Source organism: Morus notabilis, unplaced genomic scaffold, assembly GCF_000414095.1.
Source record: "Morus notabilis unplaced genomic scaffold, ASM41409v2 Scaffold2235, whole genome shotgun sequence".
Classification (NCBI taxonomy): domain Eukaryota; kingdom Viridiplantae; phylum Streptophyta; class Magnoliopsida; order Rosales; family Moraceae; genus Morus; species Morus notabilis.
Window position 1 is genome coordinate 94,855 of NW_010360708.1, and position 20,646 is coordinate 115,500.

General features: G+C 35.2%; 2 protein-coding genes and 1 pseudogene across 4 annotated transcripts; all 3 read left to right on the plus strand.

Annotated features, from left to right (window-relative positions):
* Window positions 1-3,509: 3,509 nt before the first annotated feature.
* Window positions 3,510-12,071, plus strand: LOC21394169 (receptor-like protein kinase 5). The gene is given in 4 exon segments (XM_010097054.2): window positions 3,510-5,483; window positions 10,494-10,889; window positions 10,892-11,260; window positions 11,702-12,071. Coding segments are annotated over 4 exon segments (3,000 nt in total). The 5' UTR covers window positions 3,510-3,559; the 3' UTR covers window positions 12,013-12,071.
* A 1,580-nt stretch (window positions 12,072-13,651) lies between these two features.
* Window positions 13,652-16,393, plus strand: LOC21394170 (2-oxoglutarate-Fe(II) type oxidoreductase). 3 transcript variants are annotated; one of them, XM_024164914.1, is made up of 11 exons: window positions 13,652-13,952; window positions 14,054-14,249; window positions 14,395-14,496; window positions 14,719-14,770; window positions 14,922-15,043; window positions 15,128-15,228; window positions 15,308-15,366; window positions 15,470-15,526; window positions 15,622-15,667; window positions 16,037-16,116; window positions 16,189-16,393. In XM_024164914.1, the coding sequence occupies exons 1-11, from the start codon at window positions 13,839-13,841 to the stop codon at window positions 16,295-16,297; spliced, it is 1,038 nt and encodes a 345-aa protein (XP_024020682.1). In that variant the 5' UTR covers window positions 13,652-13,838; the 3' UTR covers window positions 16,298-16,393. The 3 variants fall into 3 exon arrangements, with proteins under 3 accessions (XP_024020682.1, XP_024020684.1, XP_024020683.1); XM_024164916.1 differs by having other exon boundaries at window positions 16,222-16,393; XM_024164915.1 differs by having other exon boundaries at window positions 14,398-14,496.
* Window positions 16,394-17,166: 773 nt separating this feature from the next.
* LOC112091388 lies at window positions 17,167-19,641 on the plus strand (annotated as a pseudogene).
* Window positions 19,642-20,646: the final 1,005 nt, after the last annotated feature.

Here is a 20,646-nt window from a genome sequence, read left to right on the forward strand (position 1 = left end):
AAATAATATTATTAAATATATTAAATAAATAATATTATTAAATATAATATATTAAATAAACATATATAATACAAAAACGGTTTCAGAAAAGAGGGAAGAAAATGAAAAAAAAAAAAGTGAAATCCGTTTTCAGAAAACAGAAAACGAAAACGAGAAAATGAAAACACATTTTTTTCGTTTTCTGATTTCCACAAAAAGACAAAAACAATTTTGGTTTTGTTTTTTAAAAAAATTTGCACCAAACACGTTTTTAACACCCGTTTTCATTTTTTTACTTTGAAAATCGTGAAAAATGAAAATGAAAACACAAACAAACAGGCCCAATAAGTAATAATTAGCCTCTAGCACCAATCGTTGGTTGATCAACAAGTCCTTTCCACGAATGTCTTTTGCATTTGTTGTACTCTTTTTATTTAAACACAAAAAGCGTAATAGTTGTGTATCCAGTGCTGCTATTAGCGGACGTTTAAAAATAACTGCGATATTAATATTTTTTTTTTTTGGCTCATAAAAAAGGAGAATTAGTGGTGCACTTCTTACTTTCATTTTCTTTAGCAATTAAGGTAATTATGGGGACCACTGAGAAATGAAAGAATTAGACTCCATCCGCCCATCCAATCAACTGCGATATTGATGTTGTAATTGGATGTAAAATTCAACATGATACAACGTTTGTTATTGTTTATGGAATAAAATTATGAGATTAGAACTATTTTTAATTTATGTATATTTTTTATAAAAGAAAATACTATAACGAATCATGAACCATGATTCAAATCAGAGAACGAATCCTCCAACTAAACGGGCTCTAGTACCGCTCTAATTTATAGTTGATCTAAAACTGTGTAGCAGCCACAAAAGACAAAAAAAGTGGTTTTACACGAGAGTTGATCTTGCTTACCACAAAAAAAATGCAAAACAAGGGAGTTTGATGCCATAATTGGTTACAGCTAAAAAGCAATTTCGTCAATATTTCTATCGTTTTTGTGATGTGTTGTAGGCTTTGTAGCACAATGACAGAGTCAGAAATTTTTATCAATACGGGTTAATAATTAAAAGAAAATTTTAATAAGGTCATGATATCATCTTTTAAATTTTTAGTGGAGTTATGTGTATATTAAGTAATATAAAATATGTTTATGCACATAGGATTTTTAAAAATAAAATATTGGTGGGGCTTAACCTCACACTGAGCCTTAAATGACTCCGTTAGTGGACAAAATGTTATGTTTATTTCCATGAGAATTTATTTAGCTTAAGCTTTGATATTGCAAAAATGAATAAAATTAGTGCCCTATAAAAAAATTTGGACATTATGAAATTAAAAGAAATCACAAACTATCTATTCTAAACACATGTTTTTTCAAGACTAACGTTATGGAAAAAACTTGCCACGAACATTGAGAAATCAGATGATGTGTTGTTTAAACAGAGATTTAGAACAATGATCTTTCTTTTTAAAATTACATCTATAAAAAAGCAAAATCGTGAGAAAGTCTAAAGGGTTGAGGAATACAAATTTCCTTTGTTTTGTTAAGGTAGATTTCCTCTTCAAACTAAATTGTTTAATCGAATTTCTCTTGAAAAATTAGCCTGATATTGGAAAATTATAACCCATTCTCGGAGCTTTCTGATTACATATACAAGACTACGTGTCAACGTGATGTTGCACTACTGATTAACTTTATAGGCATGAAAAAGGTCTCAAACCAAAATAATTTTAGACACCTTTTAATAATTTTTTAATAATTTTCGAATTAACAGACAAAACAATCATAATCCTTCAAATAAGCTACATCACAAAGCCAAAAAAACAAAAAGATCGAAGTGACTGCGAGTAAAGGGTATAAAGGATAGAAAGGAAAAACCATAACTAGTGCAAGACTGTGATGACTGACAACTTATAATAACGTCGACATATATATATATATATATATATATATATGAATATGTGAATGTGAATGTGAATTTTAGTGATGCTTGCAAGGTTGTTTAAACGGGCCCATGCAACAAGATTCTCTTGACCAAGTAGTCGTGACAGATCACCGGAAGTTTTTTTTTCTCCTCTCATAATATACTCACCGCTCATAGTTTGATACTCTACGACCTTATTTTAAGACACCTTACCGACTAATATGTTGTGCGTTTTTTAAGTGTGTGGTGACATGAGTGAAAAATAGTAGAATTGAATTAAGTTATTTTCATTTCATTTTAATCATCTTTTTTTTTAGGAAAAAAAAAAAAAAAGAAACTGGCCGTGACAAACAGATCTTTGTTCAACAAAGGTCTATACATAATCTGTTGATTTATTGCTACATGAAATTCTAAAAGCAAAGATGTTTAGCAAATCATCACATGATTAAATGAACTTACAAAGGAAATTACATGGGCAGGTTCAGATGTTATAAACGGATAAAGCTGAAACAATTAGAAAAGAAAATTAAAGAGAAAGGCTTAGAACGTGTATCGTGATATTTTTGTTGCTAGATATAATTTTTCTTTGTTGACCGATGACCATCACACTCTAATTAGGTCCATCTTTTCCACAAAGCAATTTCTGTCAAATTAGGCACATAAACAAAAACATGTCGGCCCCGTTCATTTCGCTGATTCGAGTTTAGAATTTGAGTTTTGCTACAGTAAAAAGCTCTCACAAACAATCACTTCTAACTTTTTTACTACAGTAAAAAGCTCTCACATAAAATCACATCTCAATTCGAATTAAAAACTCGAATCAACGAACTAAACGGGCCCGTATCTTCTAATGATCACGACATCAGAGAGACTACTCCACTCTAGAAGACTTAACTCGCTCTACTCGAGAAGACTTAACTCGTCTCTCTCTCTCTCCTTCCAAATGGCTAAAATGAACACAATATCAGAGAGACTACTCCACTTGCAAAGCTTTTGATCTCGTTCATTTCACTAATTCGAGTTTTCAGTTTTAGATTTCTACAGTTAAAAACTATCAAAAAATGTCACATCTATTTTTTTTTTTTTTTTTTTTGCTACAGTAAAAAGCTCTCTGAAAATGTCATATCTCAGCTCGAATTGTTTATCTTCCTCATATTTCTTAGTCATGGAACACTCTCCCAGTTACTTGATAACAAAAGAACAAAGTGTCTAAGGTCCTGTTTATTTTATCGATTTGAGTTTAAAATACGAGTTTTGTTATAGTAAAAAACTCTCAGAAACAGTCAAATCTAACTTTTTTACTATAGTAAAAAATTTTCACATAAAATTACATCTCAATTCAAATTAAAAACTCAAATTAACAAATTAAGCAGACGCTTAATAAAACCTTCCCTTCATGAGTCAGTGGACCCCATTAAACACTTCCCGTTGTTCTAGAATATGATATCCAATATTACACATAATTTTTGACTGGTTTGCTTTCAATGTCATTTAGTCTCCGTTGACCATCAAATCTGTAGGTAGGTCCACCAATGTAAAAATGGAGCCATTTGTCTCCCTCCAAATCATCATCACAGAAAAAGCTCCAAATTTTTTTCAATAAGTTGCCGTTGGTTTTCGCAACTCCATAGCCTGATTGCAAGAAATGCTTTTGCAACACCAGTATTCAAGCAGAAACTTACAAAACTCAGAAACTAGAAAAACTTCCAATCTCTTCGAAATGACTAAAACAAACCAGAAATCTCTCACAATCCCATTTCACATCTTTATCTTCCTCATGATCTTTCTCAGCCATGGAGTACTCTCCGAATTATCACTCCAGGAAAAAGAACGATCAGTCCTTTTGAAGCTAAAGCAACACTGGGGAAACATTTCCTTCATGGATGAGTGGACCCCATCAAACAATTCTCATTGTTCTTGGCCTGGAATCACCTGCACGTCCAATTCCGTCACAGGGCTGTCACTCAACAATGTGAATATCACTGGACCCGTTCCATCCTTCATATGTGACTTGAAGAATCTCACAACCATTGATCTTGGGGATAACTATATCCCAGGAGAGTTTCCAAGAGCTGTTTTCAACTGTTCAAAGCTCGAAGCTTTGGACCTCTCTGAAAACTACTTTGTTGGAACGCTTCCCGATGACATTGACAAACTGGCTAAGCTCCAAAGTCTAGTCCTCGGAGGTAATAACTTCACTGGTGATATCCCACCTGCTATTGGGAAGCTGCAAGAGCTTAAGGTCCTGGCTTTAGGAGGCAATCTGTTTAATGGCTCTTTAGCACCAGAAATTGGTGACTTGTCAAATCTCGAAGATTTGAGGTTGGCCAATAATGGTCTACTTGTGCGATCAGAGCTGCCTTCCAGTTACACCCAGTTGAGGAAGTTGAAAAATCTATGGGTTTCCAGCTCAAACTTGATTGGAGAAATACCGCAAAGTATTGGAGATTTGGAAGCACTGGAATGGCTGGATTTATCCCGGAGTGACTTGCATGGAAAAATCCCCGACGGGTTGTTGATGTTGAAGAATTTGAGCATAGTATACCTTTTCAAGAACAAACTTTCTGGTGATGTTCCTCAAGTGGTTGAAGCTCTGAACTTGGAGATAATCGATCTTTCGGAGAACAATTTGACCGGAAAAATACCGGAAGATTTTGGGAAGCTAACTAAGTTGACAGGCTTGGCCTTGTTTTCCAATCAATTATCAGGCAGTGTACCGGAGGGCATAGGCAGATTACCAGTCTTGGTAGATTTTAAATTGTGGGACAACAATCTCACGGGCGTGTTGCCTCCGGATTTGGGCAAGTACTCAAATCTCAGAGAGTTCCAAGTAAGCTCCAATAGGCTCTCAGGGGAGTTGCCACAACATTTGTGTTCCAATGGTCAACTGGTTGGGGTGGTGGCTCATGAGAACAACTTCACTGGGGAGCTTCCTGAATCACTGGGAAATTGCAACTCATTGGAAATGGTCAAGGTTTCAGATAACAGGCTTTCTGGGAAAGTTCCTAGTGGCCTGTGGACAACCTTGAATTTAACTCTCTTGACGATGAACAACAACTTATTCAACGGTGCGCTTCCTGAGAAGTTGTCCTCGAATCTTATAAGATTGGAAATCAGTAACAGCAGATTTTCAGGTAATATTCCAATCGGTTTATCGTCATTGAGGAATTTGGTGGTGTTTAAGGCCAGCAATAACCTCTTGACAGGAACCATTCCTCAAGAACTAACCACTTTCCGTCATTTGACAATTCTTTTGCTTGATCAAAACCAGCTCACAGGGCATCTTCCATCTGATAAAGAATCATGGGAGTCCCTAAATACTCTTAACCTGAGTAGAAATCAACTTTCTGGACAAATTCCTGAGAAGCTTGGTCTCTTACCTACTCTTACAGAATTAGACCTCTCAGAGAACACATTTTCTGGCCAAATTCCATCCCAACTTGGTCTTTTAAGGCTAATTTTTCTAAATCTCTCTTCCAATAACCTCTCTGGGAGAATCCCGAGTGAATTCGAGGACGCTGCATATGCGGACAGCTTCTTGAGCAATCTTGGCCTTTGTTCTAGTAACAGTGTCTTGCAACTCAAGTCCTGCAATCCAATCTCAACCCTTTATCTTGTTTTGATCATAACACTAAGTGTAGCAGCCTTTTTCTTGGTCTTGTCCTTCACATTCATCATAATCAGATGCTACAGGAGCAAAGACGGGCTCCATTCGAAGTGGAAGCTCGCCTTCTTCCAGAGGCAGAATTTCACAGAATCAAACACTGTGTCCGGGCTAAGTGATCACGATCTGATCGGAAGCGGCGGCTCGGGAAAAGTTCACCATGTTTCTGAGAACCGTCTAGACAATTGGACAACCTGATCAAACGTCGTGATATGGTAAAAGTTTGATCTTTTATATTTGGGTCTGTGTACTTAGAATTGAACATCCAAGAAGGTTTTGAGCAGCGTTAAACTTTGCAATCTGCCTATGGGGCCACCTATGTCAATGGCCTCGCGTTGTGTTTAAACTTTGTTGCAATAAACTGCTATTACCCCTTTGCAATAAACTCTTTTTTTCCTTTTTACATTTTATTTTTATTTTCTTTATATTTTTAGAGAAAGGAAATAGTAAGTAAATAATTAGCCAATAGTACCAATTACTGGTTGATCAACAAGCCCCTTCAATGAATTTCTCCTCCATTTCCTATACTCTTAGCTAAACAAAAGGCTAAGTCGTCCACTGCTCCTATGAGAAACATAAAATGTAGCTTGACACAAGAAACGACAATAAATGTTATAATAGGTAGATTCAGAGTACACAGGGGTTGTTCTTTTGCATTTTTGAGTTCTCGTGACTTAAGTGATGATCTTGAATTAAGTTTGAATTGAAGTTGTAACTTGAGTTTGTGTTTGGATGTGCACATTTGAATTATGATTTGAATTGAGAATATATTTAAGTTTGTGTTTGGGTAGGTCAAAATTTAAAGTTATATTTAGATAGTATTTTAGTAATAACTCAACGGTGATGAAAAATTTTAATAGGGTATATAGGTGGGGTTTTATTCATCTTTTCGTTGTGAATGCATAGAAAAAAAATAATCTCAATCAGAATTAAAACGAAAAAGTTATGATATTTTTAAGAATAGAAAAAATATTGTTCATTAACTTGAGTTCTAGTTTATGAACTCGAGTTGAAGGAGAAACTTGAATTCGAATTTAGCCCTAAAATTGAGTTCAAACTCAAATTTTATGAAAGAACATAAACTTCAATAAAATTATAATTTGAGTTTAAACTTTTTCTGAGTTTCGTTACAAAAGAATAACCCTATAATTATTAAGTTCAAAAGAAAAATGCAGAACAAGGTTGTTTATATCGTTATACTTATTATGCCACATATAGGGGCGGAGCCACCTTAGGCTCAGAGGGGCAGCTGTCCCCCGGCCGTAGGGCCTGTTCTGAAATTTGCCTAAAAAAGATATCATTTTTTTAATTGCATTTTTTACACAAAACTTTTTCTAAAAAATATGTATTACCCTTTAGATTCATGCTTTTGTAGATATTACGCATTAAAAAGTGAATTGAACTTAATTACAAATGTAATTCATTTGAAAAAAGAAAGAAAAAAAATACAAAAATATAAAGAAGATGATTAAAGAGAAAAAAGAAATAAAAAAATACTTGTACTGATAGTTTAAGTTCAAAACTTTGGTCTTAATTTCCGTCAACTTGAAAATTTTTTCTGGCTCGGCCAATGATCATATACATTAAAGTGGTAACTAAAGTACTGCGCTGATATATAGCTGATCAAATTCAAAATGGGTACAGCAACAAAGAAAAAAATGGTTCTTTTACATGCAGAAATGAGAATTGGCCTTGCATACGACAAATGATAAACAGGGGAATTTGGTCATACACAGTCATTGGCTACAGCTTTGTAGCAATTTAGTTAATATTTCTATTGTTTTTGTGATGTATTCCAGCTTTTAAGCATAGTGACAAAATGTTATGTTTATTTGAACGAGAATTTATTTAAGTTTAAACTTTGATATTGCAAAAATAAATAAGATTAGTATTTTAAAAAAGTAATATTGGACATTATGAAAAAGAAATCGCATACTATCTTATAGTAAAGATACTGTTTTAAGACTAAAGTTATGGGGAAAAAAAAAACGTGACATTGAGAGCACCAATGACATTGTTTTAACGGAGATTTTGAACAAGGATCTTTGTTTCTAAAATTTTGTTTACGAACCCTTTCTTCTATAAAAATGCAAAATCGTGAGAAATGTCTAAAGGGGTTCAACAATAAAAATGTCCTTTTTTTAAAGGTAATTTCCTCTTCAAACTTAACTGTTTAATCGAATTTTCTTTTGAAAAATTAGCCTGATTTTGGAAAATGCAAACACTCAGAGCTTTCTGATTGAATTATAATTCAAGAATATTTGTGTCAACGTGATGTTGCATTACTAATAAAGTATTAACCTTATATTTAGGCGTGAAAGATCTCAATCAAAATAATATTGTACAACCTGATCTAACAATTTTGAATTAACAGATAAAACAACAATAATATTCCTCCAAATAAGATAAAGTAAAAGGCCAAAAAACACATGCAAAGTGAGAGTGAGTGTGAAAAGGATGAGAAGGAAAATTTCTAGTTGGATTTTGATGCTTTTCAATCACGCACCCTAAGAAAATTCCCTAACCACACTTGCAGTTTGGAGAATTTTTTTTAACAGTTTTATTTATTTATTTATTTTTTACAAAATTATACCCTACATTTTGAGATTTTCAAAAGATTATACTTTATATTTTGAATTGTATCATATTTATACCGTCAGATTTTGAATTGATGATCACTTCATACATTTTTCACTGTCAAAAGGTCAATTTTGCCACTAAAAATACTTAAAAACCCTTAAAAGAAAAAAATGATTAAGAATAAGAATAAGATAAGAAAAGATAAAAATCCAAAATATGTCAAAAACATTTAGGTCAATTTTATCGCCAAAATCAACCTTTGACTGAAAAAGAGTAAGGATTCAACATAAATTTAAAATGTTAAGGTATAAATTTGATACGGTTCAAAAATATAAGATACGATTTTTTTGATAATTAACCTCAAAATGCATGTATAAAAATGAAAAAGAAAAAAATGGACAGAAAGCACACCAACTCCATGACAGACAGGTCTTTGTTCAACAAAGGCGTCTAACGAGTATTGTTCAAACTTTCAAGTGTGTTCTTTCATGGAAATTTAAGTCCCATATATCTTCACGTTACATTTTAGATGCACTTAAGTGTACTGATATTGAAAGTAAGAAAAACTGTATAAGTGGGAATACAGAGACCATATTTTTGTTGACCGATGACAAACACACTCTAATAGGTCCATTGTTGAAAACTCTGCCATTCCTTTACACAACGCATTTACTGCCAAATCAAACACAAAAACAAAAACATATATCCTTTGATGATCAGTTTAGCTAAGCATACTCGAGAAGATAATGATTAACTTTCTCTATCTCTCACTCTCTCTTCTTCCAAATGACTAAAATTAACAAAATATCACAGAGATTACTCCATTTGCAATTTGGATTCTCTCTAATCCAGAGGGTACAAATATGTGTACAAGGATCTTTTCTTGAAGCAATAAATGATATCTAACACTAGTATACTACATACTATTTTTGATTGGTTTGCTTTATACATCATTAAGTCTCCGTTGACCATTATTATCTGTAGGTCCACTATCAGAAAAGTGGTGCCATTTGTGTTCCTCCAATCATCATCTAAAAAAAGCTCAAAATTTTCTCAATAAGTTAGCAACTTTGCCGTTGGTTTTTCCCACCAAATCCATAGCCTGATTGTGAAAAACATCAGACACAAGACATCTCCCAAAATGAGTCAGCTGAAACAGAACTGAAAAACCAAAAAAGCCAGAAACCTCCCAATCTCTTCAAAATGACTAAAACAAACCAGAAATCTCTCACAATCCCATTTCACATCTTTATCTTCCTCATCTTTCTCAGCCATGGAGTGCTCTCCGAAACACTCCAGGAACAAGAACGATCAGTCCTTTTGAAGCTAAAGCAACACTGGGGAAACATTTCCTTCATGGATGAGTGGACCCCATCAAGCAATTCTCATTGTTCTTGGCCTGGAATCACCTGCACGTCCAATTCCGTCACAGGGCTGTCACTCAGAAATGTGAATATCACTGGACCCGTTCCATCCTTCATATGTGACTTGAAGAATGTCACAACCATTAATCTTGGGGATAACTATATCCCAGGAGAGTTTCCAAGAGCTGTTTTCAACTGTTCAAAGCTCGAAGCTTTGGACCTCTCTGAAAACTACTTTGTTGGAACGCTTCCCGATGACATTGACAAACTGGCTAAGCTCCAACGTCTAGTCCTCGGAGGTAATAACTTCACTGGTGATATCCCACCTGTTATTGGGAAGCTGCAAGAGCTTAAGGTCCTGGCTTTAGGAAGCAATCTGTTTAATGGCTCTTTAGCACCAGAAATTGGTGACTTGTCAAATCTCGAAGATTTGAGGTTGGCCAATAATGGTCTACTTGTGCGATCAGAGCTGCCTTCCAATTACACCCAGTTGAGGAAGTTGAAAATTCTATGGGTTTTCAACTCAAACTTGATTGGAGAAATACCGCAAAGTATTGGAGACATGGAAGCACTGGAATGGGTGGATTTATCCCGGAATGACTTGCATGGAAAAATCCCCGACGGGTTGTTCATGTTGAAGAATTTGAGCGTAGTATTCCTTTTCATGAACAAACTTTCTGGTGATGTTCCTCAAGTAGTTGAAGCTCTGAACTTGGGTATGATCGATCTTTCGGAGAACAATTTAACCGGAAAAATACCAGAAGACTTTGGGAAGCTAACTAAGTTGACAAGCTTGGACCTCTCAGAGAACAAATTTTCAGGCCAAATTCCAACCCAACTTGGTCTTTTAGCACTACGTTTCCTGGAACTTTCTTCCAATAACTTCACCGGGACAATCCCTCGTGAATTTGAGAATGTTCGATATTCCGGAACCTTTTGGAACAATCCGGGTCTTCGTGGAAATTGCAGAGTGTTAGGCATAGATACCTGCAATCCAAAATCCCAAGACCGCAAACGACTTTCAACCCAACATCTTGCTATGATCATATCAGCAAGCATAGCAGTCCTTTTGTTGACGATGCCCTCCGTATTCTTCGTAATTGTCAGACGTAACCAAGGGAAAGAAGAAGTGGATTTGAAATGGGAGCTCACCACATTCCGAAGGTTGAATTTCACAGAATCAAATATTTTGCCTGGACTGACTGATCATAACTTGATTGGAAGCGGCGGCTCGGGAATAGTCTACCGTGTTCCTGTTAATGACCAAGGCGACATTGTGGCTGTAAAAAGAATACGGAACAACAGGAAGGTGGATCACAGGCTTGAGCACGAATTCCTTTCGGAAGTGAAGATATTGAGCTCAATCAAATATGTTGTGTTTCAAGTGAGAGCTCAAAGCTCCTCGTATACGAGTGCCTAGAAAATAAAAGCTTAGACCGATGGCTGCACAGAAAAAATAAGCAAACTATGGTCTCAGCTCCTCATTCTACCCCTCAAATCATGCTTGACTGGCCGAAGAGGTTAAAAATCGCTATCGGGGCTGCTCGGGGTCTCTGCTACATGCACCATGATTGCTTGCCACCAATTATGCACAGAGACATCAAGTCGAGCAACATATTGCTGGACTCCGATTTCAATCCAAAAATTGCAGATTTTGGTCTAGCTAAGTTGTTAGTGAAGCAAGGTGAATTGGCCACAATGTCAGCCATAGCTGGTACTTTTGGCTACATTGCTCCAGGTACATTCCATGCCAGAGGACATTCATATGTTGATTATTTAGCCTGAAATTTTTTTTTTATTTTTTTTTTTCAATTTGTTAGAGGACGTTCATATGTTGATTATTATAGATCGGTTTTGTCCTGATAGTTGATCCTAATATAAGCTACATGCCAACTAAGAAACACTCATCACTCAAATACTAACACTATTACATGATAATTCTTTTACTATTCTAAAGGAGAGAGGATAAAAGAAATACTTTTGCAAATTCAGTAAAGAGCAACTTATGCAATCATCAATGGTTTTTAACCAATCACGTTACAAATTCGCATGCCTGTTGAGATTTTTTTACTTGGCAAGTTCTAACCAAGTAAAGGAGAAAATAATAATGATCACACTACTTTCATTTTGCATTTTCTTTTTGCAAGAATAAAAAGCACTTCATTATATGAATTTGCAGAGTACGCGCGTACGGCGAGAGCGAACGAGAAGATCGACGTTTATAGCTTTGGGGTCGTCCTGTTGGAGCTGGCAACCGGAAGAGAAGCAAGAGAGGGCGACGAGTACACTTCGCTTGCCCAGTGGGCGTGGCGTCACCTTCAAGAAGATAAGCCCATAGAAGAAGCCTTGGACGAAGATATAAAAGAACCAAACAATGTGGAAGAAATGAGTTGTGTTTTCAAGCTGGGGATCATCTGTACGGGTACTCAGCCTTCCACAAGGCCTTCCATGAAGGATGTTCTAACAGTCTTGCTCCGTTGCAGCCGGTAAAAGTTTGGTCTACTTAAACACAATGTATCTTCAAGAAAATCAATCAGCTATCTTCATCAAGCCACAAATCAAGCGTGAATGCGACTAATAGAATATTTATTTGACATCATCCAATCCTGCTAACTAATTACTATGAAAAGTACTTAATTAGTACTTTTGTTTTTAAATACTAAATAGATGTATCATATAATATTTTACTAAAATATTATCATCACGATGCAAATTCTTGGGGTAGAGAATATAATTAAATTTAGCACGACGCCCACATATTTACCAACTTAAAGAAACGTGGAAGAGGTTATCTTGGTAGGAAATTATCATCTAAAAATCAATTGCCTATAGATAATAGTAAATTGTAGAATTATCATCTAAAAATCAATTTCCAACCTAGTTTTATCCCTATCATATAACTCAACAACCAATATTGTAGAATTACTATATGAAACATCATGAAAGTTTGGGCTGTCCCAATCCGATTTTAAAAATGGGAAGTCGGCCAAGCCCCAGCCCTAAAGCCCGATGTGCCTAGGACTGGGCTGAGCCGGCCCGGACTTTTATGAAGAAAATCTAAAAATAAAATAAAATTGAAGCACTTCGTGCCGGTCCTTCTTGAAAATAATTTAGAACCTAAAGTATCAGTCCAGCCCGACCAGAGAGTTAGGACTTGACCAGATACGGATTAATAGTGACGGGCTCAAGATCAACACGTTTAATTAGGCCCAAACTTACAACTCGATTTAGGATTTAGAGAAAAAAATAGATAATTTACCTTTGAGAATGTGTGAGTCTAAACTGCTTAATAAATATCCTTTTATTATTCTAATTATTTAACTAAAAAGAATATAAATAAAGAGTAAAAATCGTAACTCATATATTTTTAAAAAGTATTTGTCAAAATTTCTGAAAATTCAAGGTTAGTCAGGCACAAGATCAAGTTTGAAGGCCAACTCTAGACAAAGAAAAACGTTCAAATACGTCTTATGAATTCCACTGTTTTCAATATATATATATATATATATGGTTGTTGATTTTGCTGATTCGAATTTTTAATTTAAGTTGAGATGTAATTTTATATAAGAGCTTTTTACTGTAGTAAAAAAGTTAGATGTGATTGTTTGTGAAGAATTTTTACTGTAATAAAACTCGAATTTTAAACTCAAATCAACGAAATGAACGGATTAACGTGACTAGTTACGACTAATTACTTCCTTTTACGACTCTACCTTCTAAAATGAGCGCACATGCATGTCAGATGTTCAATTCTATCTATCTTGAAAAATAAACAAAAGGAGAATAACATCTTGCAGATAAATTTGCTAAAAAAAAATTTAATTTTTGATAAAAAAAAACTATCTGCTATTTTTAATCATAGTAACGATAATAACATTAAAAAAAAATCAAAAAAATAAAAGCAAAAAAAAAAAAAAGGAATAACATTGCTCTTTTTAATTGTCTTTAAATTCCACGTGTCAAAACGAACAGAATACACATGCTCATTCATTCATTAGTTTTCGCGGACTTGTTTTTTTTTTTTTTTTTTTTTTTGAAAGGGGTTTTCGCGGAGTTCGACAAACCAGAAACACATATCTTTCTTTATTTAATAAAAAAAGAGAAAAAAAAAAAGAAAGAAAAAGAAAAAAATTGATCAAATCTATGGGTGCCGAGAACCAAACAGTGAAAACGACGTTGCTCGACTTCGAGGAAAAAGCGCAAACAAAGCCCTCCTTTTTCCAATCCACAAATTCCTCCCTTCCCTGTTTGGCCGAAAAGAGAAGCCTTTTTTTTCCCTCCATACTCAATTCTCGAAATTGGCAATTCCTGGGAAAATGGAAAATCAAATCACACCAAACGGTTCCGAAGCTCCAACGAACTTCTCCGCCCTCAATTGTATCGATATCTCCAATCCCGATATTCACCACTCCGTCTCTTTGCTCAAACAGGTTCGAGTAAAGTTTGATCTTTTTTGTTGGCTAAGCTATAATATGAAGTGATTAAAGTTGTTGTTGTTGTTGTTGTTTTATTTTTTTTTTCTGGTATAAAGGCATGTTTGGATTGCGGGTTTTTCTATGTGGTGAATCACGGGCTAAGCCAGGAATTCATGGACGAGGTGTTTGCGCAGAGCAAGAGGCTTTTCGATTTGCCGTTGAGCGAGAAGATGAAGCTCTTGAGGAACCACAAAAACAGGGGATATACCCCTGTTCTTGACGAAATTCTTGATATTGAAAACCAAGTTCACGGTTTGTTCTGTTCTGTTCTGTTCTGTTTTTTTTTTTTTTTTTTCTCATTCCCTTTTATTTGTTTAATTCAGTATCATAATGAACAGTTTTTCTTTAATTGTAACTTTGGGGTTTGATTTTGTCTTTCTTTGTAATTTGTATGAAGTAGGAGATTACAAGGAGGGGTACTACATAGGTGTTGAGGTAGCTGAGGATGACCCAGAAGCAGAAAAACCATTTTATGGTCCTAATGTTTGGCCTAAACAAGGTAACTAGATGTACTAACTATATAATAATTAAAAAAAGGATCTTTTTTTTTTCTTGTTGGTGAATGGGATTTAGCTAAATGTTTCTTTGAAGGAGTTTTTTACAGTCCTTACCCGTGGTGCGTGTTTCTGAATGTTAAATTTGATTAACGAGTTTTCATTTGTGAAGGCTAAGAAGTCACTGATTTTTTATTTTTAAATAACTTTTGTCATGTTCTTTCAAGATCAATTGCCTGGGTGGCGAGAGACCATGGAGAGATTTCATAGAGAGGCATTGTAAGTGTGTCTCCCCATGTGACATTGTCTGTCTATTAATCTTCGTATGTATTCTTTTGGATTGCAATTGATTTTCTATTTCTGATAAGAATATGTTAAAACCTTGTGATGTCTTTCTAAGCCAAATAAAAAATCCTTCTGTCAATTTCAGAGAGGTGGCTAGAGCAGTTGCAAGGATCATAGCTCTTGCTCTCTGTCTGGACGAGAACTTCTTTGATAAGCCAGAAATGCTTGGCGAGCCTATTGCAACGTTGCGGTTACTGCATTATGAAGGTCAAATTTCAGTCTGAAGTTTCAAAAATAATCAACGAGATCATCAGCTATGAAGTTCATATGTCATTGTCATTTCTTTCGCAGGTCAAACTTCTGATCCTTCAAAGGGACTATTCGGAGCTGGTGCTCATTCTGACTTTGGCTTGATAACCCTCTTGGCTACCGATGATATCGTAGGTCTCCAAGTAAGTAGATATGAATCATGATAATCTTTTTAATTTCATAGTTTGGTTGTTTGTTCGAATAATTTCATATTGGTTGCAGATATGCAAGGACAAGGATGCTAAACCTCAAGTATGGGAATATGTTGCACCACTGAAAGGGTTAGTAACCAGACGATGCTTCCTCTTGGATTTCAAAAAACTCATGGAAAAAAAAAAAAAATCGAGAGTGGTGACTTTTGTTTATGGTTTTTACTTGCAACAGAGCATTTATTGTGAACCTTGGTGATATGTTGGAGCGCTGGAGCAACTGCATATTCAAGTAATGTTCATTGCAGTGCAACGCGCAATCTTATTTTCATGTATAGGTGAATTCTGGCTTTTTATAATTCATGTTTTTGTTTTCTTCCTTATAAGGTCCACACTGCACAGAGTCCTGGGAAATGGTCAAGACAGATATTCTGTAAGACTTCTTTTCTTTTGCATCTCTTTGGGTGTATGTGTGTGGATATGTATGTTCACCCCATTCACACTAAACTTAGAACAACCTGATAGCTTATTCATAATCTCTCCATTGAACCTGTTGAAATCATTTGAACCAATTGCTTTCAAAATGTATAGTAGAATGATGAAAGAGGATTTTGTTTTTTGTTTTCTTTAACTTTTCATAATAAATACGCTCAATCCCCATAGATTGGTTATCAAGCTATTTGTTAAATAGAACTCCAACCCCATTTTTATTTGTGTCTTTCTGCCTTGGACATGATACGTATCACACATGATATCACGTAATGGTTCTATGGGCTTTATATGTTCTTTACTACCTTCGCAGATTGCATACTTTGTGGATCCTAGTTACGAATGTCTTGTTGAGTGTTTGCCTACTTGTAAATCAGAAAAAGATCCTCCAAAGTAAGTCATCTTCTAAAAAACTTCTCAGATCATTTACTTCAAATCGTTTATGTCGCATATCACATTGGTCAGGTTTCCTCCAATCTTATATGGGACTTACCTTAGCCAACGCTACAAGGATACACAGGCTGATCTGAACGTATACAAGAAACATCAAACACAACAGATTCTCTTAGAATAAGTTATTGGAGATGGATTCCCAAAGGGGCAGCTAAAGATGAACGGTTCTACCAATTACCATATCAAGTAAACATAATGTATGTCCACCGGCAGAGAGGTCTCATTTATATGGTAATGAAACTGTATTTGTTTCATCACTTTCCTTGGGAATGTAACGACATTTTCCGAGAACAGTTCACGTGGCTCTTATTCAATACCTCGTTGACCCATTTTTTTTCCTCCTTTCCCTGAACTTGCCTAGATATGTAAAAAAGATGAAAATCTCTTGGTTACATTATTTAATTTTAAAGCTTTAAGGGCGTTGTTATTTGTGAAAACATCCAACGAGTGATAACTGATAAATAATAAATATTGTAATCTTTTATTTTGGTGCGGTTTTGTAATTAATTTATGTTTTTTTATTTTGTGGTTTTTTCTTTAAAGGCAATTTATGAGTATATACTAGCTCTTTTGAACGTTAGGTTGTAATTTTTTATGTTGTGTGGAATCGGAATGTCCGTATGAATATGTTGGATGTATAATTCTTGAGGGTTAATATAATTTCTAAAAATATTAGCAATCACATAAGCGTTATTATAATTTATTTCGTTAGAAAGTTGTGATTATGATATTAATAAAAACAAGAAGTGTCAGTACTTTCCTAATTAGACAAATCAGGTGATGGCATTTTTCAAAGTCTAGAGGTCCAGCAAGTCAACAGCCGGACGGCAAGAAAATGGAAAAGATAAATATAAACGGAAGTTGATTGAATCACTTTTGCTAATAAATTTTTTTAATATATATATATTTTGTTCTCTTTATCTCTTTTATCTTTGTTCATTGTTAGTGGTGGCAAATGTTCGCACTTCTCGTGTTGCTAGAATTAACAGCATGGGCATCCCACTTACGTGTAAAAATGGCTGGCATGGAAAAATTCCCGACAGTCTATTCACATTGAAGAATTTGAGCCAAGTTATGCTGTTTAAGAACAGACTTACTGGAGAGATTCCTCAAGTGGTTGAAGCTCTGAACTTGACAGTCATCGATCTTTCAGAGAATGATTTAACCGGAAAAATACCAAAAGACTTTGAGAAGCTAACGAATTTGACATACTTGGCCTTGTTTTCCAATCAATTATCAGGCAGTATTCCGGAGGGCATAGGCAGATTACCAGCCTTGGTAGATTCCAAATTGTGGGACAACAATCTTTCGGGCGCGTTTCCTCCAGATTTGGGCAACTACTCAGATCTCAGAGAGTTCCAAGTAAGCTCCAATAGGCTCACATGGAAATTGCCTGAACACGTGTATATCCTAATGTTAGCCTGTTTGAGTGGTGGCTCTGTAAAGAGTTCTCACAGACTCTTGAGGTCTTTTAACACTCTCATTCTCTAGAGACATCATTCACATTATAAGCTTCAAGAAATGGACAGTGGTAAGTTGGAGTCTGCAAAACTTTGAGTACCTAATTTTTGTCTTAATTGATTTCCAAGGATTTGCTTGAAGTTTACTACTTAGCGAGTGGATGCATGTCTTAAGTGAGATAAAGTCTGTAAGAAGTTGTGTGAATATAAATTAGAGGTGTGTCTAGCCTATTTGTTTCACCAATTTGAACTTTGGTTCAAATCTTTATACTACAGTGTTTTCTCTCGTAAAAAATTTTAAATTTCTGTTAAACTTTTAGCGTCGTTTTTAAGTGAGTGCTAGTATAATAGTGTGTGTTGATTCTGTAGTTTTGGCATTCAAAATCCAAGGAGTATCATATCCTTGTAATTACATTTTATATATTTAAAGTAGTTACTCACGTGTTGTTGTGTAAAGGCTTACGGCAACCACTTTAGCGGGGAGCTTCCTGAATCAATAGGAAATTGCAACTCACTTTTTAGTTTCAGTGTAGCAAACAATAGGCTTTCTGGAGAAGTTCCTAGCGGTCTGTGGACATCCTTGAAATTGACACTGTTGATGCTGAACAACAACTCATTTACCGGTGAGCTTCCTGAGAAGTTTACCTTGAGTCTTCTGCTTCTGAATATCAGTAACAACAGGTTTTCAGGTAATATTCCAACTGGGGAATCGTCCTGGAGGAATATAGTGATATTTGATGCCGGGAATAATCTCTTGACAGGAACCATTCCTCACGAATTATTTACTCTTTCTCATTTTATAGAACTTTCTCTTAGTGGGAATCAGCTCACAGGGGATCTACCATCAGATGTAGAGTCATGTATGTCATTACATACTCTTAATGTGAGTCGGAATCGACTCACCGGACAAGTTCCGGAGAAACTTGGTCTCTTACCTTTTCTTGCATACTTGGACCTCTCAGAGAACAAATTTTCAGGCCAATTTCCAACCCAACTTGGTCTTTTAGCACTACTTTTCCTGAATCTTTCTTCCAATAACTTCACCGGGACAATCCCTCGTGAATTTGAGAATGTTGTATATTCCAAAAGCTTTTTGAACAATCCAGGTCTTTGCGGAAGTAACACAGTGTTAAACATAAAGCCCTGCAATCCAAAATCCCAAGACCACAAACGACTTTCAGCCCTATGTCTTGCTATGATCATATCAGCAAGCATAGCAGTCCTTTTGTTGACGATGCCCTCCGTATTCTTCGTAATTATCAGACGTAACATAGGGAAGTCAGACGTAACCAAGGGAAAGAAGAAGTGGATTTGAAATGGGAGCTCACCACATTCCGAAGGTTGAATTTCACAGAATCAAATATTTTGCCTGGACTGACTGCTCATAACTTGATTGGAAGCGGCGGGTCGGGGAATGGTCTACCGTGTTCCTGTTAATGACCAAGGCGACATTGTGGCTGCAAAAAGAATACGGAACAACAGGAAGGTGGCACACAGGCTTGAGCACGAATTCCTTTCGGAAGTGAAGATATTGAGCTCAATTCAACACGCCAACACAGTGAAACTCCTATGTTGTATTTCAAGTGAGAGCTCAAAGCTCCTCGTCTACGAGTGCCTAGAAAATAAAAGCTTAGACCGATGGCTGCACAGAAAAAATAAGCAAACTATGGTCTCAGCTCCTCATTCTACCCCTCAAATCATGCTTGACTGGCCGAAGAGGTTAAAAATCGCTATCGGGGCTGCTCGGGGTCTCTGCTACATGCACCATGATTGCTTGCCACCAATTATGCACAGAGACATCAAGTCGAGCAACATATTGCTGGACTCCGATTTCAATCCAAAAATTGCAGATTTTGGTCTAGCTAAGTTGTTAGTGAAGCAAGGTGAATTGGCCACAATGTCAGCCATAGCTGGTACTTTTGGCTACATTGCTCCAGGTACATTCCATGCCAGAGGACATTCATATGTTGATCATTTAGCCCCTTTTTTTTTTTTCATTTGTTAGAGGACGTTCATAGGTTGATTATTATAGATCGGTTTTGTCCTGATAGTTGATCCTAATATAAGCTACATGTCAGTTATATGCCAACTAAGAAATACTCATCACTCAAATACTAACACAATCATATGATAATTCTTTTACCATTCTAAAGGAGAAAGGAAAAATTCGAGTTGGATTTAGTTGATTTTCAATCACGCACCCTAAGAAAATTCTCTAACCACACTTGCAGTTTCGAGAATTTTTTTAACGGTTTTTTTTTTTTATTAACAAAATTACATCCTGCATTTTTTAGATTTTTAAAAGATCATACTTTGTATTTTGAATTGTATCACATTTATACCTTCATATTTTAAATTTATGCTCAATTCATACATTTTTCACTGTCAAAGGTCAATTTTGACACTAAAAATACTTTAAACCCCTTGCATAAAAAATTATTAAGAATAAGAATAAAATAAGAAAAAATAAAAATCCAAAAAATGTCAAAGACATTTAGGTCAATTTTATCGCCAAAATCAACCTTTGACTGAAAAAAAGGTAAGGATTCAACATAAATTGGAAGGCCAACTCTAGACAATGAAAAACGTTCAAATACGTCTTATATGAATTCAACTTTTAAATATATATATATATATTGTAACATGACTAGTTACGACTAATTATTTTTTTTTAGGACCCTACCCTTCAAAACGAGCGCATATGCATGTATGTTTAATTTTATCTATCTTGAAAAATAGATAAAATGAGAATAACAGATAAATTTGCTCAAAAAAAAATTTTAATTTTTGATTAAAAAAACTATCTGCTATTTTTAATCATAGTAACGATAATGTTATTAAAAGAAAAAAAAAAAAAAAAAAAAACAGGAATAACATTGCTCTTTTTAATTTTCTTTAAATTCCACGTGTCAGACGAACAGAATACACATGCTCATTCATTCATTAGTTTTCGCGGACTTTTTTTTTTTTTTTTTTTTTTAAAGGGGTTTTTGCCGGGGGTTCGACCAGA

Excerpts from the sequence above, each read along its gene's own strand:
- LOC21394170 (XM_024164914.1), top strand. The coding sequence starts at position 13,839 with ATGGAAAATCAAATCACACCAAACGGTTCCGAAGCTCCAACGAACTTC. Across the intron at positions 14,497-14,718 it reads TAATGTTTGGCCTAAACAAG|ATCAATTGCCTGGGTGGCGA; the intron begins GTAACTAGATGT and ends TGTTCTTTCAAG. Across the intron at positions 15,044-15,127 it reads GCGGTTACTGCATTATGAAG|GTCAAACTTCTGATCCTTCA; the intron begins GTCAAATTTCAG and ends TTTCTTTCGCAG.